The 19,801-nt window shown below is 44.7% G+C and overlaps 1 protein-coding gene across 1 annotated transcript; it reads left to right on the forward strand.

Annotated features, from left to right (window-relative positions):
- The first annotated feature begins 145 nt into the window (after positions 1 to 145).
- Positions 146 to 16,663, forward strand: LOC110530529 (peroxiredoxin-6). The gene is made up of 5 exons (XM_036986183.2): positions 146 to 262; positions 14,348 to 14,504; positions 14,655 to 14,801; positions 15,811 to 15,957; positions 16,205 to 16,663. Exons 1-5 carry the CDS (start codon positions 171 to 173, stop codon positions 16,331 to 16,333), a joined length of 672 nt encoding a protein of 223 aa, XP_036842078.2. The 5' UTR covers positions 146 to 170; the 3' UTR covers positions 16,334 to 16,663.
- The last annotated feature ends 3,138 nt before the right edge of the window (positions 16,664 to 19,801 follow it).

The following is a 19,801-nucleotide window of genomic DNA, read 5'->3' on the forward strand; positions in this document are numbered from 1 at the left end:
CTTAAAAGCAAACTGGATAAGTGAGAGAAAAAAATCATGTCTACAAAAATATGACATTTGACACTTGAAAAATGATCATACTAAGTGTTAAAACTTGTTCCGGGTTAGACGATTTGAACCAGCTGTCATCAGTATGCTGCTACTGGAGCGCGCGGGTCTTCATTGCGACCATGACCGGACTACTTCTAGGAGATGTGTTTCCTAATTTTGAGGCCGAAACCACTAACGGCAAAATTAAATTCCACGATTTTTTGGGTGACTCGTAAGTAATTTTAAAGGCTGATATGACATTAAATATGCCATCGATTGAAATGACGTGTTAGCATTTTGGAATATACTACCTGAGATTCCAGTTTTCCGTTATATAATTGATGTTCTCTTTTCGATTTCACTATATCATTTGCATAGTTTCTAAAGAAATGATTTCTAAAGAAATGAGACCTAAATCATTCACTTGTAAAAATAAAGGTTTAGTATAGTTTGGCAAAAGTCGTAAAGTTGGTTATGCTGATAGCTGTCATATCCTACTGTACTCTCAAACTGTGTTGGTGTGAATTTTAATCTGATACCTAACGTTATTGGGTATAGCGAGGATGCTTCGGCATCTCTATTTTTTTCGTAGATATAATAATAAACAGCTATTCTTCCCCTATCTGAATAATATTTAGACATGTATCTTTACTCATGGTCTGTGGTTTTATTTGATCTAGGCCAGTTGGTTGTGTCAGTCTAACTAGGTTGAGACGCCAGAAAAAAAACTGCTTGCTTGCAGCTCAAATCATTTGTTCTCTAAACCCACTCAATGAAAACGCTGACAACACTGAAATGTCAGTTGCTGCAACAAGACAAGTTCTCTGTGGGCACACTTGAGGCCGCCTATATTTTTCTTCTTGGTTCCTTACATGATCAAATAAATCTTTAGGCTGCTTGGCATAATCGGGTTTAATATCAACATGTTTTATTAAATTATATTAAACATTTAATTTATTTCTTACCCAACTATTAAACATTTCATTATTTCTTACCCTAAAAAACAATAGTGCTCAAATAATGTATGTAATGCATTATTATTATTTGTATACAGTATTAAAAATCGAGTGTACTGATGCGTAGAATGGAAGTGTTTTGAGTACAGATCGTTCACTTTTTTTCCCGCCCTTTTCCTCCCCAATTTCGTGGTATCCAATTGTTTTAGTAGCTACTATCTTGTCTCATCGCTACAACTCCCGTACGGGCTCGGGAGAGACGAAGGTTGAAAGTCATGCGTCCTCCGATACACAACCCAACCAAGCCGCACTGCTTCTTAACACTGCGCGCATCCAACCCGGAAGCCAGCCGCGTGCACCTGGCAACCTTGGTTAGCGCGCACGCCACAGGAGTCGCTGGTGCGCGATGAGACAAGGACATCCCTACCGACCAAGCCCTCCCTAACCCGGACGACGCTAGGCCAATTTTGCGTCGCCCCATGGACCTCCCGGTCGCGGCCGGTTACGACAGAGCCTGGGCGCGATGGCACAGCTGGCGCTGTAGTACAGCGCCCTTAATCACTGCGCCACCCGGGAAGCCAAATCGTTCACTTTTTGATAAAAGCACCACATTTGGCAGAAATGCATATTTATGTACCCTGAAAATGTGATGGACAGAGGAAGAGAGAGGAAGATACAGAGAGATGGAGAGATTAGTAGGGGCCTAGCATAGGAATGTCAGCCTTTCTGTCTCCCTGCTCCTGTGTTTCTGTTTTAGTGGAGCGGCTAAGTTGTAAAATTTGACTCAATTGTTCACTTTGTGATAAAAGTACCATATTTGGTACAGAGGTAGATTCAAGGTACCTTGAAAAGATTTAGATATGGAGCCGCCCCAGATTTGGCCCTTGGGGCTGTGGTGGCTTTCTTACAAAATACTGTAACATGAGTTTACAATTCAGAAGGACTGCTTTGAGGTAAAGGCACCAAATTTGCCACAGAGCTAGATTTATGGACCCTGAAAAGATTTAGATATTGTGTCACCACAGATTTGGCCCCAGGGAGCTGTGGTAGCCATCTTACTAAATGACTACAGACTGACCCACTATTTCACAAACCTTTAATTCAGAAAGTATTCAGACCACTTTACTTTTTCTACATTTTGTTACATTACAACCTTATTCTAAAATGGATTAAATAGTCCCCCCTCATCAATCTACACACAATGCCCCATAATGACAAAGCAAAAGCAGGTTATTAGACATTTTGCAAATGTATTAAAAAAACAACTGAAATATCACATTTACTGAAGTATTCAGATCCTTTACTCAGTACTTTGTTGTAGCACCTTTGGCAGCGATTACAGTCTAGATTATTCTTAGGTATGACGCTACAAGCTTGGCACACCTGTATTTGGGGAGTTCCATTCCATTCTTCTCTGCAGATCCTCTCAAGCCCATGTCTGGTTGAATGGAGAGCTTCGCTGCACAACTAAACTCAGCAAAAAAAGAAACGTCCTCTCACTGTCAACTGTGTTTATTTTCAGCAAACTTAACATGTGTAAATATTTGTATGAATATACAGTGGGGGGGGAGGGGGGAATTATTTAGTCAGCCACCAATTGTGCAAGTTCTCCCACTTAAAAAGATAAGAGAGGCCTGTAATTTCCATCATAGGTACACTTCAACTATGACAGACAAAAAAAACAAACAAAAATCCAGAAAATCACATTGTAGGATATTATTTGCAAATTATGGTGGAAAATAAGTATTTGGTCAATAACAAAAGTTTATCTCAATACTTTGTTATATACCCTTTGTTGGCAATGACAGAGGTCAAACGTTTTCTGTAAGTCTTCACAAGGTTTTCACACACTTGCTGGTATTTTGGCCCATTCCTCCATACAGATCTCCTTTAGAGCAGTGATGTTTTGGGGGTGTTGCTGGGCAACACAGATTTTCAACTCCCTCCAAAGATTTTCTATGGGGTTGAGATCTAGAGACTGGCTAGGCCACTCCAGGACCTTGAAATACTTCTTACGAAGCCACTCCTTCGTTGCCCTGGTGGTGTGTTTGGGATCATTGTCATGCTGAAAGACCCAGCCAAGTTTCATCGTCAATGCCCTTGCTGATGGAAGGAGGTTTTCACTCAAAATCTCACGATACATGGCCCCATTCATTCTTTCCTTTACACGGATCAGTCGTCCTGGTCCCTTTGCAGAAAAACAGCCCCAAAGCATAATGTTTCCACCCCCATGCTTCACAGTAGGTGTGGTGTTCTTTGGATGCAACTCAGCATTCTTTTTCCTCCAAACACGACGAGTTGAGTTTTTACCAAAAAGTTCTATTTTGGTTTCATCTGACCATATGACATTCTCCCAATCTTCTTCTGGATCATCCAAATGCTCTCTAGCAAACTTCAGACGGCCCTGGACATGTACTGGCTTAAGCAGGGGGACACGTCTGGCACTGCAGGATTTGAGTCCCTGGCGGCGTAGTGTGTTACTGATGGTAGGCTTTTTTACTTTGGTCCCAGCTCTCTGCAGGTCATTCACTAGGTCCCCCCATGTGGTTCTGGGATTTTTGCTCACCGTTCTTGTGATAATTTTAACACCACGGGGTGAGATCTTGCGTGGAGCCCCAGATCGAGGGAGATTATCAGTGGTCTTGTATGTCTTCCATTTCCTAATAATTGCTCCCACAGTTGATTTCTTCAAAACAAGCTGCTTACCTATTGCAGATTCCGTCTTCCCAGCCTGGTGCAGGTCTACAATTTTGTTTCTGGTGTCCTTTGACGGCTCTTTGGTCTTGGCCATAGTGGAGTTTGGAGGGTGACTGTTTGAGGTTGTGGACAGGTGTCTTTTATACTGATAACAAGTTCAAACAGGTGCCATTAATACGGGTAACGATTGGAGGACAAGAGGAGCCTGTTAAAGAAGAAGTTACAGGTCTGTGAGAGCCAGAAATCTTGCTTGTTTGTAGGTGACCGAATACTTATTTTCCACCATAATTTGCAAATAAATTCATAAAAAATCCTACAATGTGATTTTCTGGATTTTTTAAATCATTTTGTCTGTCATAGTTGAAGTGTACCTATGATGAAAATTACAGGCCTCTCTCATCTTTTTAAGTGGAAGAACTTGCACAATTGGTGGCTGACTAAATACTTTTTTGCCCCGGTGTAGCAAGATTCAACAACTGAGACATACACTGAACAAGTTCCACAGACATGTGACAAACAGAAATTAAATAATGTGTAAAAAAAACGAACAGTCAGTATCTGGTGTGGCCACCAGCTTCATTAAGTACTGCAGTGCATCTCCTCATGGACTGCACCATATTTGCCAGTTCTTGCTGTGAGATGTTACCCCACTCTTCCACCAAGGCACCTGCAAGTTCCCGGACATTTCTGGGGGGAATGGCCCTAGCCCTCACCCTCCGATCTAACAGGTCCCAGACGTGCTCAATGGGATTGAGATCCAGGTTCTTCGCTGGCCATGGCAGATCACTGACATTCCTGTCTTGCAGAAAATCATTCACAGAATGAGCAGTATGACTGCTGGCATTGTCATGCTGGAGGGTCATGTCAGGATGAGCCTGCAGGAAGGGTACCACATGAGGGAGAAGGATGTCTTCCCTGTAACGCTCAGCGTTGAGATTGTCTGCAATGACAACAAGCTCAGTCCGATGATGCTGTGGCGCTATATGCATATCCTATCTTCTGGGCTTGAGTAGAAGGCGGTTTAATTTGGGCACGCTTTTCATCCAAAATTCTTAATGCTGCCCCCTACCCTAGAGAAGTTAATTGTCTTTGGTTCATTGAACAATAATGGGAAACTGTGTTTAAACCCTTTACAATGAAGATCTGTGAAGTTATTTTAATTTTTACAAATTATCTTTGAAAGACAGGGTTTTAGATTAACTAACTTCTTAGTAATGACTCGGGACGTCGAGTGTTTTCTTTCCAAAACTGTCAAGAATATGCATAGTCGAGCATCTTTTCGTGACAAAATATCGCGCTTAAAACGGGAACGTTTTTTATCCAAAAATGAAATAGCGCCCCTAGAGCTCTAACTGGTTAAGTGGGGCTACCCTGGACTTGGATGCGACTAGACTTGTTGTTTCCCTGTCTTGTGACTCACCTTGCAAGTAAGCTACTGCACTGTAAGCCCTTTCACTTGCATCACAGAACACGTGTAGTTTCAGGGTGTGGTTATTCTGTGGCCGCATGTCTGTTCTGTACCACCTTGGTATGGTGAGCTGGTGTAACTGGGGTAGTTCTGAACACCACTGTTGCCATTCTCGTGTCAGATCAGGTGGTAATTCTTCGTCCCAGCTGAGTCCCCTCTCCCACATTTCCTGGAACATGCACTTGATCCTGATGGTGAAGGGAGTTAAGAAACCAAGAGGGTCGAAGACACGTGCAGACGACTGCAGAACACTTCTCTTTGTGTTTTCCTTTTGCCTTAGAATGCTCAGTAGCGGCCTGAGGTCAAACACAAAGTCATCCGTTTCCGGCCTCCATAATCCTTGTGTTTCTAGCGTCAATGGGTGATCAGTTGTCGCACTCTCCTCCCATTTTGTTTTCAATTCAGGAGAATTGGTCATCCACTTGCAGAGGTCCATGCCTGCATTCGACAGCATTCGCTTTGCAGTTGTTGTCACAAGGTAAGCCTCTTCAATATTGCGTGAACTTGCAATGAAGTCATCTACGTAGAGTGACTCTTTCAGTATCTCTACAACTTCTGGTTGTTCTGTTTCATATTGTTTCAGGTGCTTCCTGATTGTAGCTGCCAGCAAAAATGGACTTGGGGAAGCTCCAAATACCACTCTTTTCATCCTCAGCACACGCAGCTCCTCTTCATTTTCTCCCCTTGGTGGGCCAGTGAGCCATAGAAATCTCACGGCGTCTCTGTCTCTCTCTGCTAGGGATATCTGCAGGAAAGCTTTCTTGATGTCTGCCATGAATGCAATCTCATGTAGTCTGAACTTTATCAGAACGCTGAGCAGATCTGGATTCAGGTTCGGTCCTGTGAGTAGACAGTCATTGAGAGATGGACAGCCATCTTCATGGCACGAGGCATCAAACACCACTCTCAGTTTTGTTGTCACCTTATCTTCTCGGAGTACTGCATGGTGAGGTAAGTAGTATTTTACGTTGTCTGCACTTGATGCGTTGTCCTTGGGCACGTCCTCTGCCATATCTTGTTGTAAGTAGTCTTCTACTACTTCATTGTATCTGCTGTACAACGTCACATCCTTCTTCAGCCTTTTCTTCAGACATTCAAACCGTTTCTTGGCGATTCTATAGTTGTCTTGGAGTTCTGGCATTTCTCGTTTCCATGGCAACTCCACATGGTATCGCCCATCTTTGAAGGTGGTTGTTTCCTCAAACCTTTGTAGAGCCTCGGTTTCCTCTGAGTTCTGTGATTTCTCGCTTAGAATACCCAGAGACTCAAGCTCCCAGAATGCATGCAATTGCTTGGAGACTAGTGTGTCTTCATCAAGTGGGATGAACATGCAAGTTGCCTCGGCGACACTTGACATGGACATGGGTCCCTGCACCGACCATCCAAAGGTGCTCTCTAAAGCAACTAGCGTCTCCGTCAGTCGCTCCACTCTGCCTGATACTATCTGCCAGTAGTAGTCTACTCCTATCAGGACAGAGAGTTCAGGATCATTGTCATCTCCTGGAAAGTCTGCGAGCTGCAGTCCCCTTTTACTGAGCTCATGCTGAATCCGTTCACCAGGAACCTTCATCACAGCTGTGCACACTTGTGGGGTTTCAATTGCCTCTATCTCTATTCTCTGCTGTTTGTCCCAGACATTTTCCAAGATGACTTTCACTGTGTTGCGTTGGGATGTTGCTGGGGCAGAGGAGCCAAACGTGTGAAGAGTGAGTGCCTCTTGTCTGATTACTGGTAGCTTCAAGCCCTTCACAAGGTTTTCATGTATGAAGCTTCTCTGACTGCCTCCATCTAGTAAGCAACAAGCTATCTTCCTGCCCGATGGGCCTTCTACCCATGCCTTTGCCGTTTGTAGCAACACAGTGTTCTGTCCATCTGGTTTCATCTTCACTGAATGGGGAATAACTGAGGAAACAACAGCATCTACAGAAACAGTAGGGGGTTGCACCTCCCTCCTCTTACTGGTACAAACCGCAATGTGATGTCTGCTTCCACATGTTGCACATGACACATCTTTGACTTTACAGAATTTTGCTATGTGTCTCTGTCCTAAACATACAAAGCATCTTCCCATGTTCTTTAGTTTCTCTTTGCGTGTAGCAATATTGTAGTCAGTGCAGTTTTCTGATTTGTGGTCTGCACTGTCACAAAATAGACACGTTTGTTGTTCCTTCTGGCTGGTTGTATGCAGTGCTGCAGCAGAGGGCATGTTGGGTCTTTTTGTTTTCATTTCATTGGAGAAGCATGACTTGTTCCATGGTTTGCTCTCTTTCTGTTGGTTGTATGATCTTGTCATTTGTAGCGCTCGCTCCCTGCTCTGAACCTCTTTCTGTAGGAAACTGATAATCTCAGACACTTTCCATTCATCATCTACTCCCCTCTGACGACTATAGTCAAGAGCTATGTCCTCTGGAATCATCTGCAGTAAGATTGGGAATAGTAGGCTTCCATAGGTTTCTGACACTACACCCAGTGATTCCAGGCTCCTAATCTGAATTTCACATTCATCATATAGCTGCCTCAATGCATTTAGATCAGAGGATTTCTTCACAGGTGTGAGATTCAGCAGCTTTGACATATGAGCACTAATCACAAGATCTTTCCTTCCAAATCTGCTCTTGAGTAGAGCAATTGCATTATCATAGTTACTGTCTGTTAACATCAGTCCTGCTACTGCCTTTGCAGCTGGTCCAGTGAGATATGTTTTCAGATAGGTAAACTTCTCTTTTTTACACAGTGAATCATTGTTGTGAATACCAGTCTCATATTTGCTCCAAAACTCCTGCCACATACTGACATCTCCATAGAATTTCTCAATAATCAACTTCGGTAGCCTTACTGATTGTCTCTGTGATATGTTTGAGTTAGCGTCACTCACCCGGGCTGGTAGTGGATTGATGTACTGTTTCTTCGTTATCACTCTTTGTGCACGGCTCTTCAGCATGATAATGCGTTCTTTGTAATCCTCCGTGCATGCAATCTCTGCCTCCAATCCGTCCAATGGCGTTAACTGTTCAATTCCACGATCGAGCTCAAACAAACTGTCCCCCTTAGCGGATAGCAATTCCAACAATGTACTCAAGTGATCGGTATCCGGATTTGACTGGGATATTTCCACGTCAATCTGATTCAAAATCCGCGTTGTTGCGCCTCGAATCGTCTCATTCTTTCTGCTTCATGCCGACGTTCCTCCTCAGCCATTTCAGCCACTTCTTCGTCGCAGCTCATATCCCGGGTTTCGGCACCAACTTTTAGATTAACTAACTTCTTAGTAATGACTCGGGACGTCGGGTTTGATACGAAAGCTTATTTTAGTAAGAATACTTGTTTACGTTACATTTAACAACAATTGTTTTGGTACAGAGCAATGCAGGTAAGATGCTGTTGGAAAGTCAGCCACAATCACCGCACCTGCACATAATTGGCGCGTTATCACTCATTCCTCTCGCAAGGCATTCTGGGACTTGCAGTCAAAAAGCGTAATTCAACACAACCCAATACAATTACATATGCAAATAAATCTAAAGAAATATCTTTAGATACAGCTCAAAGAATAAACTTAAACATTAACTCTGTAACACATTAAAGTTACAACACAGGGTACTGAAAAAGGGCCGTTTATTTTTTTGCTGAGTTTATATTCAGGTCTCTCCAGAGATGTTCAATCGGGTTGAAGTCTGGGCCACTCTAGGACATTCAGAGACTCCTGCGTTGTCTTGGCTGTGTGCTTAGGGTTGTTGACCTGTTGGAAGGTGAACCTTCACCCCAGTCTGAGGTCCTGAGCCCCCTGTGGCAGGTTTTCATCAAGGATCTCTCTGTACTTTGCTCCATATATCTTTCCCTCAAACCTGACTAGTCTCCCAGTCCCTGCAGCTGCATAACATCCACATGACATGATGCTGCCACCACCATGCTTCACCGTAGGGATGGTGCCAGGTTTCCTCCAGATGCTTTGCATTCAGGCCAAAAAGTTCAATCTTGGTTTCATCAGACCAGAGAATCTTGTTTCTCATGGTCTGATAGTCCTTTATGTGCCTTTTGGCAACTCTAAGCGGGCTGTCATGTTTCTTTTAATGAGGAGTGACTTCCGTCTGGCCACTCTACCATAAAGGCTCGATTGGTGGCGTGCTGCAGAGATGGTTGTCCTTCTGGAAGATTCTCCCATCTCCACAGAGGAACTCTTGAGCGCTGTCATACAGACCATCAGGTTCTTGGTCACCTCTCTGACCCAGGCCCTTCTCCCCCGATTGCTCAGTTTGGCCGGGTGGCCAGCTCTAGGAAGAATCTTGGTGGTTCCAAAAGCCATCATCCCAGAGTCGCCTCTTCACTGTTGACGTTGAGACTGGTGTTGTGCGGGTACTATTAAAGGAACCTGCCAGTTGAGGACTTGTGAGGCATCTGTTTCTCAAACTAGACACTCTAATGTACTTGTCCTCTTGCTCAGTTGTGCACCGGGGCCTCCCACTCCTCTTTCTGTTCTGGTTAGAGCCATTTTGCACTGTTCTGTGAAGGGAGTAGTACACAGCGTTGTATGAGATCTTCAGTTTCTTGGCAATTTCTCACATGGAATAGCCTTCATTTCTCAGAACAAGAATAGACTGACAAGTTTCAGAAGAAAGGTCTTTGTTTCTGGACATTTTAAGCCTGTAATTGAACCCACAAATGCTGATGCTCCAGATACTCAACTAGTCTAAAGAAGGCCAGTTTTATTGCTTCTTAAATCAGGACAACAGTTTTCAGCTGTGCTAACATATTTGCAAAAGGGTTTTCTAATGATCAATTAGTCTTTGAAAATGATAAACTTGGATTAGCTAACGCAACGTGCCATTGGAGCACAGGAGTGATGGTTGCTGATAATGGGCCTCTGTACGCCTATGTAGATATTTCCAGTTACAATAGTCATTTACAACATTAACAATGTCTACACTGTATTTCTGATCAATTTGATATTTTAATGGACACATTTTTTTCTTTTCTTTCAAAAACAAGGACATTTCTAAGTGACCCCAAACATTTGAACGGTAGGTATTTTTGTTTTGTATTTTTAATAAATGTGAAAATATTTCCCCCAAAATGTTTTCGCTTTGTCATTATGAGGTATTGTGTGTAGATTGATGAGGGGGGGGGGATTATTTAGTCATTTTTAGAAAAAGGCTGTAACATAACAACATGTGGAAAAAGAGAAGTTGTCTGAATACTTTTCAAATGCACTGTATATAAAGTCATGACCTATACTTATTGGCCTGAATCTGTTTAAAATGTTTAACAGAGTACAATACAATGAGTACATAGGGAAATACAGCAGTTATCTTTTGTAGGAAAAAAAATATTTCTGAGACTGTGTATCTGAGGTGAGTTAGAACGCTCTATAGATGAGGTAGCCCTGCCTGCGACTTACAACCAGCTTCGGCCCAGAACAGAATATTATTCTGGTCTACTGGTTAAGTGTCACGACTTCCGCCGAAGTCGGCTCCTCTCCTTGTTCGTTCGGCGATCGACGTCACCGGCTTTCTAGCCATCGCCACTCCATTTTTCATGTATCCATTTGTTTTGTCTTGTTTTCATACACACCTGGTTTTCATTTCCCCAATCAATCTACTTGTATTTAACCTCTGATTCCCATCATGTTTTGTGTGTAATTGTTTTCATATCTAGTGATGTTCGTTTAGCGCTTTACTTTATTGTTCCGTTTTTTTGAGTGCGTTTGTTTTGTTGTGCTCCCGGTTTGGAACTACAATAAAGTGAGCTTTATTCAATCATACACTGCTCTCCTGCACCCGACTTCACCTTCATATACACCATGACATTAAGATGTTGGGTTCCAGAGAAAATGGCTACTAAAGCTACTTTGCAATGCAAGGAGCAAATACAGTAACTTCAGCTGTACCTGGGAAAACACCCCATTGAGTTGGAATAGTTCACAATTGCTGTGGACAACAAATCTTTCAAGCTGTAATATATTTATTTCAACCAATTTCATGATCAAAAGTATGACCCACTAGTTTTTCTACTTGCATTTGAATATGTTCTGCTATTTCAACAAAGTAAAGGCTATGTGCCACAGTTCGGTATGCCATGGACCTTTGGTGGTGATTGAGGCAGTATCGGGTAGATGTGTACTTACTGCTCCCTAAGGGACCTCTAAAAGTCATGGCTCCCTATCTAAATATTTTCAGGATATATAAATTGAACTCTTTGCCCAATTTGGTGTTTATCAACAACAACAAAAAATGACTTTGTAACTGCAATATTGTGTTACCAACAGTGGCCATTTTGTAAGATACCTGCCTTGGCCCCCAGGGGCCAAATCTGTGGTGGCTCTTTATCTTAATCTTTTCAGCGTCAATAAATCTAGCACCATGACTAATTTGTTGCCTTTTTGTCAAAGAAGTCCTTCTGAATTGTAACATAGTGTTACAGTCGAAGGCCATTTTGAAAAAGGACTGCCACGCCCGCCAGAAGGCAAATATGTGGTGACTCCATATCTAAATCTTTTCAAGGTACCCAAATGTGGTGTATTTATCACAAAGTGAACGATTTGAGTCAAAATGTACAGCTTAAACAGAAACACAGGAGCAGGGAGACAAAAAGGCTGACATTCCTATAATAGGCACCTACTAATCTCTCTCTCCCTCTTTTTTCCTCTGTCCATCACTCCCCCCCTCTCCCTCTGTATCTTCCTCTCTCCCTCTGTCCATTACCCCCCCCCCCCCTCTCTCTGTATCTTCCTCTCTCTCCCTCTGTCCATTACTCCCCCCCCTCTCCCTCTGTATCTTCCTCTCTCTCCCTCTGTCCATCACTCCCCCCCCTCTCTCTGTATCTTCCTCTCTCTCCCTCTGTCCATTACTCCCCCCCCCCTCTCTCTGTATCTTCCTCTCTCCCTCTGTCCATTACCCCCCCCCCTCTCTCTGTATCTTCCTCTCTCTCCCTCTGTCCATTACTCCCCCCCTCTCTCTGTATCTTCCTCTCTCTCCCTCTGTCCATTAGCCCCCCCCCCCTCTCTCTGTATCTTCCTCTCTCTCCCTCTGTCCATTACTCCCCCCCCTCTCTCTGTATCTTCCTCTCTCCCTCTGTCCATTACCCCCCCCCCCTCTCTCTGTATCTTCCTCTCTCTCCCTCTGTCCATTACTCCCCCCCTCTCTCTGTATCTTCCTCTCTCTCCCTCTGTCCATTACTCCCCCCCCCCTCTCTCTGTATCTTCCTCTCTCTCCCTCTGTCCATTACTCCCCCCCCTCTCTCTGTATCTTCCTCTCTCTCCCTCTGTCCATTACCCCCCCCCCCTCTCTCTGTATCTTCCTCTCTCTCCCTCTGTCCATTACTCCCCCCCCTCTCTCTGTATCTTCCTCTCTCTCCCTCTGTCCATTACTCCCCCCCTCTCTCTCTGTATCTTCCTCTCTCCCTCTGTCCATCACTCCCCCCTTCTCTCTCTGTATCTTCCTCTCTCTCCCTCTCTATCTGTATCTTCCTCTCTCCCTCTGTCCATCACTCCCCCCCTCTCCCTCTGTATCTTCCTCTCTCTCCCTCTGTCCGTTACTCCCCCCCTCTCTCTCTGTATCTTCCTCTGTCCATCACTTCCCCCTCTCTCATTGTATCTTCATCTCTCTCCCTCTGTCCATCACTCCCCCCCTCTCTCTCCCTCTGTCCATCACTCCCCCCCCTCTCTCTATTTTCCTCTCTCTCCCTCTGTCCATCACTCCCCCCCTCTCTCTCCCTCTGTCCATCACTCCCCCCCTCTCTCTATTTTCCTCTCGCTCCCTCTGTCCATCACTCCCCCCCTCTCTCTCTATCTTCCCCTCTCTCCCTCTGTCCATCACTCCCCCCCTCTCTGTATCTTCCTCTCTCCCTCTGTCCATCACTCCCCCCTCTCTCTCTGTATCTTCCTCTCTCCCTCTGTCCATCACTCCCCCCCCCTCTCTGTATCTTCCTCTCTCCCTCTGTCCATCACTCCCCCCCTCTCTCTCCCTCTGTCCATCACTCCCCCCCTCTCTGTATCTTCCTCTCTCCCTCTGTCCATCACTCCCCCCCTCTCTCTCTGTATCTTCCTCTCTCCCTCTGTCCATCACTCCCCCCATCTCTCTCTGTATCTTCCTTTCTCCCTCTGTCCATCACTCCCCCCCCCCTCTCTGTATCTTCCTCTCTCCCTCTGTCCATCACTCCCCCCCTCTCTGTATCTTCCTCTCTCCCTCTGTCCATCACTCCCCCCTCTCTGTATCTTCCTCTCTCCCTCTGTCCATCACTCCCCCCTCTCTCTCTGTATCTTCCTCTCTCTCCCTCTGTCCATCACCCCCCCCCTCTCCCTCTGTATCTTCCTCTGTCCATCACTCCCCCCCTCTCTGTATCTTCCTCTCTCCCTCTGTCCATCACTCCCCCCTCTCTCTCTGTATCTTCCTCTCTCTCCCTCTGTCCATCACTCCCCCCCTCTCTCTCTGTATCTTCCTCTCTCTCTGTATCTTTCTCTCTCCCTCTGTCCATCACTCCCCCCCTCTCCCTCTGTATCTTCCTCTGTCCATCACTCCCCCCTCTCTCTCTGTATCTTCCTCTCTCCCTCTGTCCATCACTCCCCCCCTCTCCCTCTGTATCTTCCTCTGTCCATCACTCCCCCCTCTCTCTCTGTATCTTCCTCTCTCCCTCTGTCCATCACTCCCCCCCTCTCCCTCTGTATCTTCCTCTGTCCATCACTCCCCCCTCTCTCTGTATCTTCCTCTCTCCCTCTGTCCATCACTCCCCCTCTCTCTCTGTATCTTCCTCTCTACCTCTGTCCATCACTCCCCCCCTCTCTCTCTGTATCTTCCTCTCTCCCTCTGTCCATCACTCCCCCCCTCTCTCTCTGTATCTTCCTCTCTCCCTCTGTCCATCACTCCCCCCCTCTCTCTGTATCTTCCTCTCTCCCTCTGTCCATTACTCCCCCCTCTCTCTCTGTATCTTCCTCTCTCTCCCTCTATCCATCACTCCCCCTCTCTCGCTATCTTCCTCTCTTCCTCTGTCCATCACTCCCCCCCTCTCTCTCTGTATCTTCCTCTCTCCCTCTGTCCATAACTCCCCCCCCTCTCTGTATCTTCCTCTCTCTCCCTCTATCCATCACTCCCCCCTCTCTCTGTATCTTCCTCTCTTCCTCTGTCCATCACTCCCCCCTTCTCTCTCTCTCTCTGTATCTTCCTCTCTCCCTCTGTCCATCACTCCCCCCCCCCTCTCTCTGTAGCTGGGGTATCCTGTTCTCCCACCCCCGTGACTACACCCCTGTCTGCACCACAGAGCTGGGCCGAGCAGCCAAACTCAGCCACGAGTTCAGCAGGCGCAACGTGAAGATGATCGCCCTGTCCATTGACAGTCTGGAGGACCACCGTGGCTGGACCAAGGTATAGGCTGTTCCCAAATGGCACCCCTTTATAATGCACTACTTTTGACCAGGTCAAAGGGGAATAGGGTGCCATTTGGGACACCCAGTTGTGAGTGTGTAAACCAATGACCAGTGTATAGTAATGGACGGATGTGCTGTGGTCCTGTAGGACATCTTGGCCTACAACAATGAGGAGTCTGGCTGTGCGTTCCCCTTCCCCATCATAGCAGACAATCAGAGGGAGCTGGCAGTGGCCCTGGGCATGCTGGACCCAGATGAGAAGGACAAGGACGGCATGCCCCTCACTGCCCGCTGTGTGAGTGTCAAAACATGCATGCACATGTACACAGGTACAGACAAACAAAAAACACACACTCCGAGCCACACTTTCTCTCGCTTTCTTCCTGTCAGTATCTCTCTACTGTTTCTGTTTCCGGTAAGTCATTGCCCACCATGAGATCGACCTCCTCCTTCTGGTGTTCTATTTTCCATAAACATTACTTATTCATGCTGCTGCAAGCAGCCTACCTTCACTGGCTAGTATGAGTTAACTACCCCTCCCCCCAAGCCCCACCACCCCGTCTGGCAAAAACACTCATTACCTCAGCCCCTTGCTGCATGATGTCATCTTTTTATATGAATCAGTGAGGGTGATATCACCGCATGATGGCTGCCTGTTCGTGAACACAGCCCTTATCTGCTACACTCTCTCACTCTGTCACACACTTTCTCTCGCCCGCTAACCATTTGCCATGTGAGTAAATGCATCCCCAGTGCTATAAAGTACTTAGGTAAAAAATACTTGAAAGTACTACTTAAGTAGTTTTTGGGGGTATCTGTACTTTGCTATTTATATTTTTTGACTACTTTTACTTTTACTTCACTACATTCCTAAAGAAATAATACATTTTTTACTCCGTACATTTTCCCCGACACCCAAAAGTACTTGTTATATGATGAATGCTTAGCAGGACAGGAAAATGGTCCAATTCACGCAAGTGGTCATCCCTACGGTCTGATCTGCAGACTCACTAAATATAAATGCATCGTTTGTAAATTATACATTTTAAAAACAAGAAAATGGTGCCATCTGCTTTGCTTAATAAGGAATTTTAAATTATTTATACTTTTACTTTTGATACTTAAGTATATTTATAACCAAATACTTTTAGACTTTTACTCAAGTAGTATTTTACTGGGTGACTTTCTATTAAGGTATTTATACTTTTACTCAAGTATGACAGTTGGGTATTTTTTCCACCAATGCTCAGCCCCTACCTGCCTAATGCCATCCCACCAAAGTGTGACATGTTTTTATGTCTAAGGTTTTTGTGATTGGCCAAGACAAGAAGCTGAAGCTGTCCTTGCTCTACCCTGCCACAACGGGGCGTAACTTTGATGAGATCCTGAGAGTGGTCGACTCCCTGCAGCTCACAGCAAAGAACCGAGTGGCCACCCCTGCTGATTGGCAGGTCAGTCTGCCAATCCATATCAAGCTCTATAGCCTGACAGTGGAATTTGCAGCATCCTTCAGGAAGTATTATCAGTCAAATATAAATGGAAGCTTGAGAGACCCAATAGACAGTCAGTTAACATCATCATTCATCACATCTCCAAACACTTAGAATCCATTGTCAGTCCAATGTCAATTGGCATGCCACTTATGCCCATTTCTATTTTCTCTGCTAACTCCCCTTCTCATTCCCTCTCTCTGTCCAGCCTGGCGAGCGCGTGATGGTTCCTCCAAATATCCCTGAGGAGGAGGCAGCAGCCATGTTCCCTGCAGGGGTCTACACCAAAGAGCTACCCTCAGAAAGGAAGTACCTGCGCTACACACCTCAGCCATGAGGGGCAGCAGAGGATCACACCTATAGTCACACAGCCTCCCACACAACCACAGAGGGAGATGATGAGGACAATGAAAGAGATTGCGATTCTCTTTAGGATGATGGAATGCTGGTCATATCACAGATTGACTGGTAGCATTTTGCTGATAATATGGTGTCAGGATGTGTTGCATTTGTTGTAGTACTCGCATGTTCAAAGACACATAGCAGACAACTCAATTTATTGAGTTGAATGTGCAGTTGTCAGGTTTAAGATGTATTAAATACTTTGGACAGGTGTGCTGCCTTACTTCTCATAGTGAGACGATTAATAAAACGCCTTCAACAGCAACACAGCCTTTAATTTCACTTCAGTGTTACTTATTGCAGTCAATAAAGCAACCGTAACCCGACACCTACCAATCTTTTTTGGAGGATCGGATCTCATGGTGTAACGGCTAAGTTGTTGGGTTCGAGTCCCGGTTGGGGCTAACCCTGAATTTGCTAAAATAACAGTCTCAGCCTGCCGCCACAAGAGACTACAGTGGGGCAAAAAAAGTATTTAGTCAGCCACCAATTGTGCAAGTTCTCCCACTTAAAAAGATGAGAGAGGCCTGTAATTTTCATCATAGGTACACTTCAACTATGACAGACAAAATTATTTAAAAAATCCAGAAAATCACATTGTAGGATTTTTTATGAATTTATTTGCAAATTATGGTGGAAAATAAGAATTTGCTCACCTACAAACAAGCAAGATTTCTGGCTCTCACAGACCTTCTTTAAGAGGCTCCTCTGTCCTCCACTCGTTACCTGTATTAATGGCACCTGTTTGAACTTGTTATCAGTATAAAATACACCTGTCCACAACCTCAAACAGTCACACTCCAAACTCCACTATGGCCAAGACCAAAGAGCTGTCAAAGGACACCAGAAACAAAATTGTAGACCTGCACCAGGCTGGGAAGACTGAATCTGCAATAGGTAAGCAGCTTGGTTTGAAGAAATCAACTGTGGGAGCAATTATTAGGAAATGGAAGACATACAAGACCACTGATAATCTCCCTCGATCTGGGGCAAGATCTCACCCCGTGGGGTCAAAATGATCACAAGAACGGTGAGCAAAAATCCCAGAACCACACAGGGGGACCTAGTGAATGACCTGCAGAGAGCTGGGACCAAAGTAACAAAGCCTACCATCTGTAACACACTACGCCGCCAGGGACTCAAATCCTGCAGTGCCAGACGTGTCCCCCTGCTTAAGCCAGTACATGTCCAGGCCCGTCTGAAGTTTGCTAGAGAGCATTTGGATGATCCAGAAGAAGATTGGGAGAATGTCATATGGTCAGATGAAACCTAAATAGACCTTTTTGGTAAAAACTCAACTCGTCGTGTTTGGAGGACAAAGAATGCTGAGTTGCATACAAAGAACACCATACCTACTGTGAAGCATGGGGGTGGAAACATCATGCTTTGGGGCTGTTTTTCTGCAAAGGGACCAGGACGACTGATCCGTGTAAAGGAAAGAATGAATGGGGCCATGTATCGTGAAATTTTGAGTGAAAACCTCCTTCCATCAGCAAGGGCATTGAAGATGAAACGTGGCTGGGTGTTTCAGCATGACAATGATCCCAAACACACCGCCCGGGCAACGAAGGAATGGCTTCGTAAGAAGCATTTCAAGGTCCTGGAGTGGCCTAGCCAGTCTCCAGATCTCAACCCCATAGAAAATCTTTGGAGGGAGTTGAAAGTCCGTGTTGCCCAGCAACAGCCCCAAAACATCACTGCTCTAGAGGAGAACTGCATGGAGGAATGGGCCAAAATACCAGCAAGTGTGTGAAAATCTTGTGAAGACTTACAGAAAACGTTTGACCTCTGTCATTGCCAACAAAGGGTATATAACAAAGTATTGAGATAAACTTTTGTTATTGACCAAATACTTATTTTCCACCATGATTTGCAAATAAATTCATTAAAAATCATACAACGTTGATTTTCTGGATTTTTAATACAGGTAACGAGTGGAGGACAGAGGAGCCTCTTAAAGAAGGTCTGTGAGAGCCAGAAATCTTGCTTGTTTGTAGGTGACCAAATTCTTATTTTCCACCATAATTTGCAAATAAATTCATAAAAAATCCTACAATGTGATTTTCTGGATTTTTTAAATCATTTTGTCTGTCATAGTTGAAGTGTACCTATGATGAAAATTACAGGCCTCTCTTATCTTCTTAAGTGGGAGAACTTGCACAATTGGTGGCTGACTAAATACTTTTTTGCCCCACTGTATACAGTGCCTTGCGAAAGTATTCGGCCCCCTTGAACTTTGCGACCTTTTGCCACGTTTCAGGCTTCAAACAAAGATATAAAACTGTATTTTTTTGTGAAGAATCAACAACAAGTGGGACACAATCATGAAGTGGAACGACATTTATTGGATATTTCAAACTTTTTTAACAAATCAAAAACTGAAAAATTGGGCGTGCAAAATTATTCAGCCCCCTTAAGTTAATACTTTGTAGCGCCACCTTTTGCTGCGATTACAGCTGTAAGTCGCTTGGGGTATGTCTCTATCAGTTTTGCACATCGAGAGACTGAATTTTTTTCCCATTCCTCCTTGCAAAACAGCTCGAGCTCAGTGAGGTTGGATGGAGAGCATTTGTGAACAGCAGTTTTCAGTTCTTTCCACAGATTCTCGATTGGATTCAGGTCTGGACTTTGACTTGGCCATTCTAACACCTGGATATGTTTATTTTTGAACCATTCCATTGTAGATTTTGCTTTATGTTTTGGATCATTGTCTTGTTGGAAGACAAATCTCCGTCCCAGTCTCAGGTCTTTTGCAGACTCCATCAGGTTTTCTTCCAGAATGGTCCTGTATTTGGCTCCATCCATCTTCCCATCAATTTTAACCATCTTCCCTGTCCCTGCTGAAGAAAAGCAGGCCCAAACCATGATGCTGCCACCACCATGTTTGACAGTGGGGATGGTGTGTTCAGCTGTGTTGCTTTTACGCCAAACATAACATTTTGCATTGTTGCCAAAAAGTTCAATTTTGGTTTCATCTGACCAGAGCACCTTCTTCCACATGTTTGGTGTGTCTCCCAGGTGGCTTGTGGCAAACTTTAAACTACACTTTTTATGGATATCTTTAAGAAATGGCTTTCTTCTTGCCACTCTTCCATAAAGGCCAGATTTGTGCAATATACGACTGATTGTTGTCCTATGGACAGAGTCTCCCACCTCAGCTGTAGATCTCTGCAGTTCATCCAGAGTGATCATGGGCCTCTTGGCTGCATCTCTGATCAGTCTTCTCCATGTATGAGCTGAAAGTTTAGAGGGACGGCCAGGTCTTGGTAGATTTGCAGTGGTCTGATACTCCTTCCATTTCAATATTATCGCTTGCACAGTGCTCCTTGGGATGTTTAAAGCTTGGGAAATCTTTTTGTATCCAAATCCGGCTTTAAACTTCTTCACAACAGTATCTCGGACC

This window comes from Oncorhynchus mykiss, chromosome 8 (genome assembly GCF_057628025.1).
Source record: "Oncorhynchus mykiss isolate SJ-2025 chromosome 8, ASM5762802v1, whole genome shotgun sequence".
Taxonomy (NCBI): domain Eukaryota; kingdom Metazoa; phylum Chordata; class Actinopteri; order Salmoniformes; family Salmonidae; genus Oncorhynchus; species Oncorhynchus mykiss.

Bases quoted from the DNA above. Each gene is read 5' to 3' on its own strand.
- LOC110530529 (XM_036986183.2), top strand. From the start codon at position 171: ATGACCGGACTACTTCTAGGAGATGTGTTTCCTAATTTTGAGGCCGAA. The intron at 14,802-15,810 runs GTGAGTGTCAAA...TTTATGTCTAAG, and splicing joins TGCCCCTCACTGCCCGCTGT to GTTTTTGTGATTGGCCAAGA. The intron at 15,958-16,204 runs GTCAGTCTGCCA...CTCTCTGTCCAG, and splicing joins CCACCCCTGCTGATTGGCAG to CCTGGCGAGCGCGTGATGGT.